This window comes from Urocampus carinirostris, chromosome 1, assembly GCF_059441175.1.
Source record: "Urocampus carinirostris isolate Australia breed hairy pipefish chromosome 1, RoL_Ucar_1.0, whole genome shotgun sequence".
Classification (NCBI taxonomy): Eukaryota; Metazoa; Chordata; class Actinopteri; order Syngnathiformes; family Syngnathidae; genus Urocampus; species Urocampus carinirostris.
The window spans coordinates 55681583-55695450 of NC_142349.1; the positions used below are offsets into that span (position 1 = coordinate 55681583).

Sequence of the window (13868 nt, forward strand, 5' to 3'; positions counted from 1 at the left end):
AGTGGCGCTAGTGCGTAAAATTCGGAAAATTTTCATCGACATAACGGTATTCTTTTTTTGCTCCAAAAAAAAGAAACATGTAGAAGCACAAATCTTTGAAATTGCAATTAATAAAAATGACCTTTTGAAATAAAAAATAAACATTGGATAAATAAGAAGGAATGATGTTCTATCGCCTATCCATCCATCCATTATCTGGACCGCTTATCTTCAGTAGGTTCGCGGGGGTGCTGGAGCCCATCCCAGCTATCCTCAGGCAGTGGGCAGGGGACACCCTGAACTGGTTGCCAACCAGAAGAAGGGCACACAGAGACAGACAACTCACTCGCTCATTCGCACCTAGGGACAATTTGGACCGATTAACCTAACATGCATGTTTTTGGAATGTGGGATGAAACCCATGCAAGCACGGGGAAAACATGCAAACTCCAAACAGGAGGTTCGATCTCATGACTGCAGCATGTGCTTGATCCTTAAAGAGACAACATGTAATATTTAGTACTTCCTAGTGGTACAAAAAAAAAACTGTCATTCAGTAAAAAAAAGCATTGATTCGAATACTAGGCAAAAACAACAGAACTATCACACGCTATCGGTGTGTGAGTGTGTGAATGGATAAGTGGGAAGTACATTGTAAAGCGCTTTGGAGGTCAAGTCATGTTTATTTGTATAGCCCTTATTCATAAGGAGTCTCAAAGGGCTGCACAGACCACAGATTATTGCAAACAACAGGCTATTATTACACCATCCCCTGATCTAAAAGCTACACCAGGGCAAGGAAAAACTCAAAAACCTCAACATGAGGAAAATGAAGAAACCTTGAGAAGGGACCGCACATATGGTAATTCCCCTTCCAGGATGACCAGCAGCACAGCGACGCAGTGGTTAGCGCATGTGTGGCACAGTTCTAAGGTCTTGGGAACCTCCTGTGTGGGTTCAAATCCAGCTACCGGACTTCCTGTGCGGAGTTTGTATGTTCTCCCTGTGCTTGCGTGGGTTTCCTCCGGCACTCCGGTTTCCTCCCACATTCCAAAGACATGCATTTCAGGTGGATTGGCCGGTCCAAATTGTCCCCAGGTGTGAATGAGCGAGCGAGTTGTCTGTCCCTGTGTGCCCTGCGATTGGCTGGCAACCAGTTCAGCGTGTCCCCTGCCCACTGCCCGATGATTGCTGGGATGGGCTCTGGCACCCCTGCGACCCTACTGAGGATAAGCGGTGCAGCTAATGGGATGAGATGAGACGTTTTTACCACTAAGAGGGTTCTAAATAATACACTGTCCCTTAAAGGCACATTTGGACACAGTAAAATGCAACCCAAATTGTGGCAAAATAAAATAATTTAAAATAAGGACGTTTTGAAGGAATTTAATGAGCTCAATCATGTTATTCAAAATAAAGTTATTATATTTGATAATGCACAAGTGGTTGTTACAACTGAAAACAATACTAAATATATAAAAAGAAAACTTTAATTAAAATAGGTTTTGCCCTCTGTTTATGGCCACAGTTCTTTATATTGAATGAATTTTTTTTTTAAAAAGCATTTGTTTTGAAATGTAGAAATAGATGTAGCAAACGGTCTTGACATTTAGCTTGATGCCGTAGAGGGAGGGAGATGAGAGTCTATTTAAAGGCTCACCCGGCATCAACCTCAAAAGGAAAAAGAAAATATCAGCAGAAGATGATTTCCCAATTCGCTCAACCAGAATAATTCAATTTTTTTACAATCCTTCTCATTTTTAATCTCTCCTAAAAACATGGGAAAGGATTACTACAAAACGCTAGGCATCGGTAAAGGCGCCACGGAGGAGGACATCAAGAAAGCCTACAGAAAGCAAGCTTTGAAATGGCACCCGGACAAAAACAAATCGGCGGCGGCCGAGGAGAAATTTAAGGAGATCGCCGAAGCTTACGAAGTCCTCAGCGACCCCCAAAAAAGAGACATTTACGATCAGCATGGCGAAGAAGGTAACGTCATTTAAATGGGAAATCGTCGTTCACGTGACCATCTGCATCGTGACATAATATTCAATCGATACGCTGATTGTTTGGTCCGTTTAAAACGTGATTTAATCCCAAAATAAACGTCTAAAGTTGAGTTAGGTAGGTTAGGTTAGGTCCGACGATGATCAAATTCAGTCCATAAATACAGTAGACCCCCGGGACACGACCTTAATGCGTTTTGAAGTGGGTGTCCTAGTGTGAAATTGTTTTATAGCGGGATATAGAAACCTATGGTAACTAGCTAATGCGTTCCAACAAAAGAAAAAAACATTAGTATAATAAACTAGTAGATAGAATGTACTATCTATTTGTAATACTTCTGCACAGGATTAGATAACTCTATACACAAATATGCATGTAAAGGAAAAATTAAACTTTATTTACCCTTGGTGTGATGTGACTTTCGAGACTGTTCGAGTGGGGTAGCGGGTGAATGCAAAGGGGGAGACGAAAAGGCGACTGTGGATCAAAAATAAGACTGATTTTAAAACTTACATTTACAAGGTTTGTTGTGCCCCTGGAGTATGTCCTTGCTTTAATCACCTCTTTTTTTTTTATAATAGTCCCAAGAGTCTTTACAAGGCATTTGAGATTCTGAACTGAATGGAGAGAAACACATTGTGGGACGGAGTTTAACCAATAGCATTTCTGCATTTTCATGATGCTGTGCTGCAAATCGATAAAACCAATACTGTATCAGTTAACCAAAACAAAAAAGCGCTCTGCCCACATCTGCTTACAGCAATAGTCAACTCAACGAAAGTGCCTTTCGCCAGTCCGCTCTTACAGCATTATGGGATTATGGATAATAGTTTTTGGTTGCGCGAATATTGTTCTTTTTTTGGTGAAAATATTGGCAAAAAGAGAGCCATCGGGCCCGACAAAAGTGCTCCTCTCTCACAGCAATATGCATTCGGGGATAATGGATTGGGGCCCCTATCGTGCATTTCCTTTTAGGCGGTCTCCCGGCAAATGTGCCTTTCGCCAGTCACATTTTACACAATTTTTATGGTGCTATATTTTACACTAAGGGATGGGTTCTCCAATAGAGGGACTCGCCCCTTTCAAGGGGGGGGTGGGCGTGTTTGACCTCGGGAACTTTTTTTTTTTAACTTTTCCGGTGACAGAAAATAATTGATATATGTATTTATATATATATATATATATATATATATATATGTATATATATATATAAATGTATATAAATGTATATATATATATATATATATATATATATATATATATATATATGTGTATATATAGCGCTTGTGCGGCACAGTTCATGTCATGGGAACCTGTCGTGGGTTCAAATCCAGCTCCAGACTTTCTGTGCGGAGTTTGTATGTTCTCCCCGTGCTTGCGTGGGTTTCCTCCGGGCACTCCGGTTTCCTCCCACGTTCCAAAAACATGCATTTCAGGTGAATTGGCCGGTCCAAATTGTCCCTAGGTGTGAATGAGCGAATGAGTTGTCTGTCCCTGTGTGCCCTGCGACTGGCTGGCAACCAGTTCAGGGTGTCCCCTGCCCACTGCCCGGAGATGGCTGGGATGGGCTCCAGCCTCCCCGCGACCCTACTGAGGATAAGCGGTACGGCTGATGAGATGAGATATATATATATATATATATATATATATATATATATAAATGTATATGTGTTTGTCTTTAAATTTATTTATTTTATTTAGTAAAATATAAAGTAAAATACGAGAAAATAAGAAAATTCTACTTAAAATCTGACACCCCCAAGTAAATAAAAGAATAAAAAAATAAGTGGAACAAGAACATTTATTTGAAACTATATTTTTTTACAATAATTTACAATGAGATAAAATACCACAGTGCAAAGTGCAAAAGTATACACAAATATACAAAAAGTATACAAAATCATATTATCATCCCTTGTCTTTATTGCACAATCCCCATCTAAAGCATGGTAAACCAGTAATGGTCCTGAATCGTCTATGTGAGTGTCCTTAACAATTTTGTGTTGTTCAGGTCTGAAGGGAGGAAGCGGCCCCCCGGGTGACAACCAAGGCAACACCTTCACCTATACCTTTCATGGTGACCCCCACGCCACCTTCGCCACCTTCTTCGGCGGCTCCAACCCCTTCGAGATGTTTTTCGGACGTAAGACAGGAACCGGACGTGACGATGAGGACATGGAAGTGGACGGGAACGACCCCTTCGGTTCCTTCAGCAACTTCAACCTAAACGGATTCCCCCGGGACGGGCACCCAGGCGGGCAGCGGCGAAAACAGGACCCGGCCATTGTCCACGAGCTGAGGGTCACTCTGGAGGAGGTCTTCCACGGCTGCACCAAGCGCATGAAGATCTCGCGCAAGCGACTGAATCCCGACGGCAGGACCATGCGCACCGAGGACAAGATCCTGGCCATCGAGATTAAGAGAGGCTGGAAAGAAGGGACCAAGATCACGTTTCCTCGCGAGGGAGACGAGTCGCCCAACACCATCCCGGCGGACATTGTGTTTGTCATCAAGGACAAGCCGCATCCACACTTCAGGCGGGAGGGATCCGACATTGTTTATCCGGTCCGGGTCAGTTTACGGCAGGTGAGATCGTGACTTGTCCACTGATGAGAATTCACCATACACGGCCTATAAGGAAGATTATAATCGGTTTGATTATTTTCTGTATCAGTACACAACTCTCATCTATCAGTCATTTGTGTGACCTAGTTTATCGTTTACAATACATGCCGCTACAAAAAATTCTTACACAGTAGACACTCGGATACAGCATCGCGCCTTATGGCATTTTCATTTTACCTTGCAGAAAAGACATTTTTTGGCCCCTCTTTACAGCCTTTTCACCAATGTAAGACATCAGCACCCCATTATTTTGCGTTCGTGTGTATGACGCATTACATGAAATGAAATGAAATGAAATGATCTGCATTTATATAGCGCTTTTCAAGTCAATGACTTCCCAAAGCGCTTTACAATGTGCTCCACATTTCCCAATAGCGGCCTTGCAGCCATGTAAGGCGCTAACCTGCTTATTGGGGGTACTAGGGGTTCAGTGTCTTACCCAAGGACACTTCGACATGTAACACGGACGAGGCGGGATTCGAACTGGGATCCCTTGAACCCAAGACGAGCGCTCTACCTCCTGAGCCACTGCCGCCCCACATCTCTAAGATGCTTGTCTGCTTTTGGTCGGCGTCCTAAAAGTTGGTCTGCTATTGGTTTGCAACACAGCATCAATGTGATATTGGCTAAACTACCTCCCACAATGCCTTTTTTTCTTTATTCAGGTCAGAATTTTTTGTAACCCATTAGAACTTTGCGACTCTTCGATACATTACAGTATTTCTTATACTGTATTTATTCGCTATGGATCTTAAGTCTTGCAGTGAGGCAAAACGTAGAAGCAAAAACATGAGAACAATTAAAAATAGGTTTGCAATGATCAAAAAATACAAGGAGCTTTCTGGCACTCGTTTTCTTTTGCACTACACAATACAGCAACACAAAATGGTCCAATATGAAACATTGTCAATTTAACGAAGAATACATCTGTTGCATTGTTTTCTGTTCGCGGCGCAGTATTGATAAACAAGTCTCGACCTTCATTTTTAAAATAGCTAGGAAACAAAATTGTGTGACCTACTTTATTGTTTACAACTCATGCAGTTACATCAAAAATATTCATATAGAGTATACCCCCAATATAAGCCATCCCCAATACTTTCACTTTACTGTATTGAATAAGATGTTTTTTGGCCCTCTTTATGGTCTTCTCACCATAATTATAGATAGATAGATAGATAGATAGATACTTTATTCATCCCCGGAGGGAAATTCACATTTCCAGCAGCATCCCTGAGCTGAGAACAATACAATACAACAATACAATAATAAAGCAAAAAGAATACAATATACAAATACCCAGTGTGACGTGCAAATGCCCACTGTAGCGTGTTATATAGAACCGGGTGAGTTCTGGTTCTCCTGAAGTCCACCACCATCTCCCTGGTCTTGGTGGTGTTCAGGTGCAGGTGGTTTGCTTCGCTCCATCGGACAAAGTCCTGAATCAATTTCCTGTACTCCTCCTCCTGCCCATTTCTGATACATCCCACGATCGCAACATATACGTCAACAACAAAATATAAAACAATAACACCTAGAGCAGAGGTCTCAAACTAGATATACCCGACGGCCGCTAGGGTCTTGGTGATGTTGGACAAATCCGGTTTTCCACAAAAAGGTTTGGATAAAAACATTCCACTGTTTACAAATATCTTTTTTAAAAAATTCCCTACACAAATTCTTCTGATTTGCTTGTAGTCAAATTTCTGATTCGGCTCTCCATCTGTTTGACTTCGGCAACCACTGTCTTACCGTGAAAATGTCATAGGGTGCAGTTGCCATATCCTGGGGTCTACTGTATATTTTCCTCTTTCCCGTGACTAAAAAATATAAATTCACCAATATTATTTACTAAAGTTGTCGACTACGTGCAAGAAATGATGTAAAATATTTAACACAATAATTAGGACAATATGGTGATCATTCTATTGTTTTCTCCCTGTATTTGAAGGATATACTGTATCATTTGCTTTGATTGGCCTTTGTGTTAAATTCACTGAATAACATGCTTGAGTTATTGTTGGGAATTTTTAGTACCACATTTCTTTTGACCAACACTCAAATCCTAAGTTATCGCTACAGATACCAGGTATTGATACAAAAAGTGTATAAAACTTTGATATTTTATTTCTAAAAATATATTTTAAATTCCCCTCATACTGCGTTTAATTTAAATCAAATCATTATTTTCCCAAATATCTTGTTCTTGATCTTTGAATGACCACTAAAAACCAATGTGGCAAGTACTAATGCCCTGAAAAGGGCTGGAATCGACAGTGATACTTATAAATGGTATCCCCCATCTCCTAATTTACTATTCCTCTAACTTTCTAATTTCTGATTTCTGGTCGTCTCTTAAGGGCAACTGACTCAGGTATCGGCCACCAGGGCAAGAACCGATACCTTAAAAAGGGCTGGTATCAGCACTTATACTGATAGCTGTTAGCAATACTGACTCATCCTTGTATTATTGAGTCTATTTATAACAATTTATTTTTCATCAAATGCTCTAGATCACTATTTTTTATTTTAGCCACTAAAAGGCAGCCGGCACTGGTATCAGCAACTGTGGCAAATACCAATCCCTTAAGGGTTTGGTATTGGCACTTTTACTAATAACTGTTATCGATATTCACCCATCCTTTTAATATATAGTTCATTTATACCAATTTATAATTCCTCGAAAGATTTAGTTCCTGACTTTTTTTTAATGCCAGTAAAGGGCAGCTGAGCCTGGTATCGACCACCGTAACCTATATTGATACCTTGAAAAGAGATTTTATCAGTACTGATACTGAGAACTGGTATGGATACTCTCAGATCCCCAAGTACTGGGAGGTCGCTGGTTCGCGCCTCGGCCGAGACATACCTAATTGGTATAATGGCGGCGCCCTCTGTTGGCTGCGGCTGCATCGACTCGCTACAACGGGTCAGGTGTATCGACATTTCGTTCTGTGTACATTGTTACAAAGAATGACAATACAAAGGAAATTATTATTATTATTATTATTATTATAGGTTCTTGTCTGAATGCATGGGCGTAACCAGTGGCGGTTCTACACTAAATTACTCCTTGGGTGAGAATATCGTCATGAGCAGTCTGCTCACCTATTTTGTGATTAATGCTGATTACAGCATGGCCAGTCACCTTCATTTCTCACGGTTCAGAAAAATGCGCAGCCTGTATTTTCCAAGTTAAGAATAACGTGCGTGACAGAAGCCGCCAGCTAATTATTTTATGTACTGTATTTTAATACAGTGAATCTTCCCTATGCATAACACTCAAGCACCCCCAAAATCAACCAAGTACCCCCAGAAATTATAGCATTTTCACAACTCTCTTTTCCTTAAAGCCCCAGTCTGTAATATTTGACCATTAGATCGCACTGTGTTGTGTAATGCGAACAAAAACCGTGTCACAGAGCTTAGCGTTGAAGCAAGTCCAGACAAACATGGCGGCGACCTTAGGCAGGTCACTTCCACTGTGTATAAGAAACAATTACCATTGGTATAATCGTTCAGGTATTTTTGCCTAATATTCAAATCCATATTTTTTGTACTGAATGAAAGTTTTCGTAAAGGACAGGGTAGACTATGATGAATAACTCATCATAGTCTACCCTGAAAAGTAAAAATCAGAACAACGCAGCGTCGGAAATTTGCCTTGAAATGGTTCAGTCCATTTGATTCCTAGCACCCCTCTCGACCCTCTACTCACAATTGGGAAGTGACACTCCTGAAAGTGTTGAATGAGCCTAGATCACTTTCAGTGAAATAAAAAAAAAATTACCAGCCAGACACTGCGGGGTCAGCAACCCCAAAGCTCTGAAACTAAAATCACCCCTATTTGGAGGCACAGCAAAGTCGTTTGTGTTTTCGGGGTATCCCATAATTCCGGAAATCTATGTGAAACTGCACAAATGGTCATGTTGCCTTTGCTGGGTACCTGCACTTGTCGATATTTGTCACTTGACATTAGCCAAGCCAAAAATAGTGCGTGAAAATATCACTGTAGTAAACGGAGCATGTTTAAAGGGCCTTTAAATATTTGTTCAGACTACTCGGAATGAATCACACAGCAAGAGAGAGTCAAAAGAGAGATTCGTATCGGTGCAGCGAGTGGGAGGAATGGTAAAAATACACAAGTGGGAGGACGGCGTTTGCCCATGCTGATAAAATCCATTAAGTACAGAAAGTCTAAAGGTACTATGCACATTCGGAAGGAATGCAAACAAGCTTCAGAAGCCAATGCAGCTCAAGGTAAAATCTTCAAATTTGTGACCTGCACGGCAATTGTCTGAGGCCCCCCCACCAGTATATCAGTTTTATTTTCTCGAAGCAGAGGTGTAAATTGCGACCGATTTCATGAAACCACAATTAGCTGGCAAGATGCGGGCTTCCATCTACAGTGCTTTGAACGCGGTATTTGAAAGTCAGTGCGCTAGGACGATTGCTCCCATTGAAAGAGCTCGAGTAAAGAGAGAAATGGATAGACAGAGAAAGGAGAGAAGGAGATGGATAGAGAAAACTTTGATAATGATAGATACATCGAGAGAAACAAAGAGAGGCAAATAGAGACAGAGACAGGGAGAAAGACAGATATAATTGAAAGAAAGAGATGGATAAACACACAGAGAGAGAGAGAGAGAGGGATAGATGGAGAGAGAGATTGATAGACCAATAGAACAGCAGAATATATATATATATATATATATATATATATATATATATATATAGGGAGAGAGAGAAGGAGTCAGCTTTTATTATAAATGGATATTTCCAATGCAAAATACAGGTTCAAAGTAACGTCAGGAAGTTTAAGCGAAAAAACAAAGTTCAGCAGAGAGGGAGAGTGAGAGAGAGAGCTAGACAGCTAGAAAGAGAGAGAGAAGGGGAGAGTTAGAGAGCTAGAGAGAGAGGGAGAGCGAGATAGCTAGAGAAAGTTAAATGGATAAAGAAAAAGTTAGAGAGAGAGAAGGGGGAGAGAGAGAACGAACAAATTGAAGCTCAGTATGTGTTCTAGATTAGTCGATATATATATATTTTTTTGCGGCGCACCTTGATTAAAAGCTTTGCCGACTGAGACCATGAGTGAGAGAAGCATTGTTTAGGCGACATGACGATAACAGTGGGAAACAAACTCTTCTCAGTGAAATGCAGAAGAAGGTCGAGCAGGTGTCCGGTCAGAGCACTGTATGAAAGATGCTAGGATATGACTTGTCCAATTGGCTTTGGATATTTCAAGTCATGAGATCCTAGCCAATCAGTGTGAATCTTGGCTGTCCGAAACGTTCTTTAGTGTTTCAGGAAGCATTCTTGTATTTTTTTTAATACAACCTTTTTTTATTTTTTTATTAAATATTTTTAATTTCCTGAGCGGGAGTGAACCAGCAATAACTGAAGTGAACCGAAGTCGCGAGGTGTCCCTGCATTTCTCAATTTTCCTCTGTCGTTTCTGCACAGTCTTTGTGCGGCTGCTCGGTGACTGTGTCCACCATTGACGGCAACACATGCAACATGAAGATCACGGACGTGGTGAAGCCGGGCATGCGCAAAACGGTGGCGGGTCAAGGTTTGCCCTTTCCTAAGAACCCCGAGCAGAGAGGAGACCTGGTGGTGGAGTTTGACGTGAACTTTCCCGAATCGTTGCCTGGCAACGCCAAGGATGTGCTGAAGCGCCACCTGCCAACTTAGGATGACTCGCAACTCACTTTCGCCTGGATGAACGTGCAATTCATTTTTCACCTTTTCCTTTTTTTTTTTTTTTGGGCATGCGTGGACTTTGTGTAGACGGATGTTTCTTCATTAATATCACATATTTCAGCTATGATCGTTCCGTGCTATGTGCCAAATAACAACCCCACCCTTTCATCTCTATGTAAAAGGAATTTAGTTATCATTGTAGCGAATGTTGGGGTCAATAAATTATTCGAATAAATTAATGATTGATTCATTAATCCGAAGAGATGAATATTTCTATTAAGCTTGTCCCGCCTTTCAGAGCACCGCATCAGATTTGAGTTGGTTTTATCGGGAGAATTTCATTCGGTACACCAGCTACCTATGGAAGCACAAGAATGCCAACATAAAATATAGAGAACCTTTTCATTGACTTGCATCATTCAATGTGTTTACTTGTTAAAATGAAGTAGGAAGAAGTAGAATACTCTATCAAGTCCTACTACTGTTAATACAATTACTCTTAAATGATTCATATTAGATGACCTATTTAACATGTACTTACTCTTAATTAAAATCTATGAATGAAACTTGCCAAAAAGCCCCTTTTTATTACTTTATTTTGGCACTCATGGGCTTCCATAATTTATTTTCATTATTATGATGTAACACATACTTACAAATCTTTCAATTATATTATTTTACTTTCAAAATCTCCTTTTTATTTAGATTACTTTGGCCAAATAATGTAACTATAAGGTTGCTTTGAAATTATAAAATGTAAGTTGTTAAAAAAATATTTTGTATTGCTTTCTCTAAACTGCAATAACACATTATGAAACGTATATAAATCTATAAATTAAAATAATAAAAATGTTGTCACTCTTGAATAAACAAAACCACGCAATATTTTAACAACGTACTGTAATGCCCCTCGATGTGATCAATGATGCACTGAGTTGCTGATTCAGTCTCGTCGCCAATTTAATAACAAAATAAGAGGCGGTATAAACATTCACACAACATCTACTGTTGGTCGTAACTTACACCGTCCGCGTGCACTCACAGATTGACAGAGCACAGAACATCTGTCGTCCCCACCCCTCTTCCCTTGCGACACGTCCTATCTTAAAGGGTCCACGCGTGAACGCAAAGAACAGTAACAGACATTACATCACTTTTTATCGTTTCAAAACTTCATTTTTTGCTACTGAAGAGAGGTTGTGGATTCCGAAGTTCGTTGAATTTCGAGTGAGGAGAATGTTGGTAAATAAAGAGGCTGGAGATATACTGCTCCTCGAGAAATATTTATTGGCAGAATATATTCTTTAGACCAACGCAATACGAGTCTTCAATCGGACAATCATAACACTTGTCTCCCTATGACATTTTAAAGATTTGTATGCCTTTTTTGAGACGTTGTATAGGTCAACAGGAAACCGCAACTTCAGTTCTCTGCTTACCACCTGTTCGCACATTTTTGTCTTATCAGCCAATTCTCCATGTTTCAGTTCGTTTTTTGAGGCTTTTGTCTCGTGGTTTCTTGACATCATGCTGAACTTTGTTTTTTGGCTTAAACTTCCTGACGTTACTTTGAACCTGTATTTTGTATTGGAAATATCCATTTATAATAAAAGCTGATAAACTTCGTGTAAAATAGGTCTACACTACTTTATTTCAGCAGTCTTAGGGTTTCATAGGCATACCTGTCAACCTGTACGTTTTTGCCGTACAAAGTACGTTTATCATGCATTTTAAGACGTGTACGATATACAAGGAAATCTGCACGGAAAAACGCAAATTTGTCAATTATGGGTACCATCCGGTATACACAGACTATCACGAAACAGCAAATCAATCAAGTCAAACAAGTTCGCTGCGGTAGCCTTTATCTCGGTATCGTTTTTTTTCGTTGCAAACGAAGCGAGCGGTTTGATGCTACTGTGCGCAAGCGTCTGCCGCCTGGGGATTTTCCATCATGCATCATTCCGTGGTAGTTGTGTAGTGAAAGGAAGTCCGTCTCTTTTTAGTGAACCGGCTTTTTCGGCTCATTAAAGGGAGCCGGCTCTCAAACGGCTCACTTGCTTTGATGCATTATATTACGAATTATCATGTTGTATAAAGAAGTTAAGAAAAAAAGGGAGTATAAAAGGAGAAAATGAAAAAAGACAGGTTTGTGGTTATCCCTTTAATCAGTACATTACCAACAATAATTTAATGCAGACAATCAATTAATAATTGAATAAGAAAATTCTACTTAATTATATTTGCATGTATTTTTTCCTTCTCCAGTGAACGTCCAAGCCAATGTTCCCTCTAATTTTCCAAGGGTCTGAGCGTTCACACAAAGTCGGTGAGCAAAGCTTGAAACAACAGTGAGCAACCATAATCTCAAGTGTGACAAGATAATTAATTATCAAACATGTCTAAAACTTGACATCAAGTTACATTTTACTGAGTTTCCGGCAAGGCAAAATTATTTTTCTCTTTTGAATGAATTGACTGAATTGACAAAAATCGATTGTTCTTACAATTCTTTCACAAGATATCCATTTCTTTTTATTTCCTGATATATTTTGTCGCATAATATCAACATTTTTGGGGCTTTAGTCGGTTGTAAGATACAGAACTGTACTTAATAACATTTTTTAGTGGAAGTACAATGTTGGCAACAAGATTTACTTGATATAATTGGAAATTATTTTAATGCAACACAAACTTTTTCTTCTTTTTTCTACTTTTTTGTTACTCTTTTCTTTTTGTTCTCTATTTACCTTTTTCCTACATTTCTTTTCTTTTTTTCTGGCTTTTTTTCTAAATTTTTCCTTCTTTTTTTCTTTTCCTTTTGTTTCTTTTTTTCTCAGCTTTTCACTACTTTTTCATTTTTGGTATTTTTTTTCTTTTTTGTTCTATTCCCCCCTTCCTTTAAATCATGTTGTGCATAATTTTACATAATATTTGGTCATGTTGGGATTAAAAAAGCTAAAACAACATGAAGAGCCGTTTAGGACCCAAAAGAACCGGTTCCTTTTAGTGAGCCGAGCCGAAGAAGCCGGTTCTCTACTAACTTTACTCAACTTCGTTCTACTTCGACTCAACTTCAAAATACCGCATTTAGGACACAACGTCAGGGGAACCCGTGAATTTTTACCTTCATGCACTGTAACTTTGACTTAAGTCGCTTCTTAATTAGTAATTTTGAGCCCTCATTTTTTTTGCGCTGGCTAGATTTTCTTGTGCGCTGAGATTGTGAGAGCAGTGCGCAATTGCGCACGCGCGCAGCTTAGAGGGAACACTGGTCCAAGCTACTTAATTTTTAACTTTAACTTTTTTTATATAAAAAACCTCATTCATGTCGAGCAACTCAGTATCTCACAACAAAATGTTAATTAACAATATATATGATATAACGAAACACATGTACAATATAACTTGTTAAACTACATAAATAAACACATTTGGAAAAAAATATGGTGTAAGATTATTTTGTATTTTGTAAGGGAAAATACGACAATTTGTAAGGGCATGGAGCCATGGAGGTTGACAGGTATGCATAGGTCACAGGTGTACCTAATGAA

The 13868-nt window shown here is 39.6% G+C and overlaps 1 protein-coding gene across 1 annotated transcript; it reads left to right on the top strand.

Annotated features, from left to right (window-relative positions):
* The first annotated feature begins 1585 nt into the window (after positions 1-1585).
* Positions 1586-10568, top strand: dnajb4 (DnaJ heat shock protein family (Hsp40) member B4). Its single transcript, XM_088346021.1, has 3 exons — positions 1586-1968; positions 3998-4572; positions 10075-10568. Exons 1-3 carry the CDS (start codon positions 1758-1760, stop codon positions 10303-10305), a joined length of 1017 nt encoding a protein of 338 aa, XP_088202147.1. The 5' UTR covers positions 1586-1757; the 3' UTR covers positions 10306-10568.
* Positions 10569-13868: the final 3300 nt, after the last annotated feature.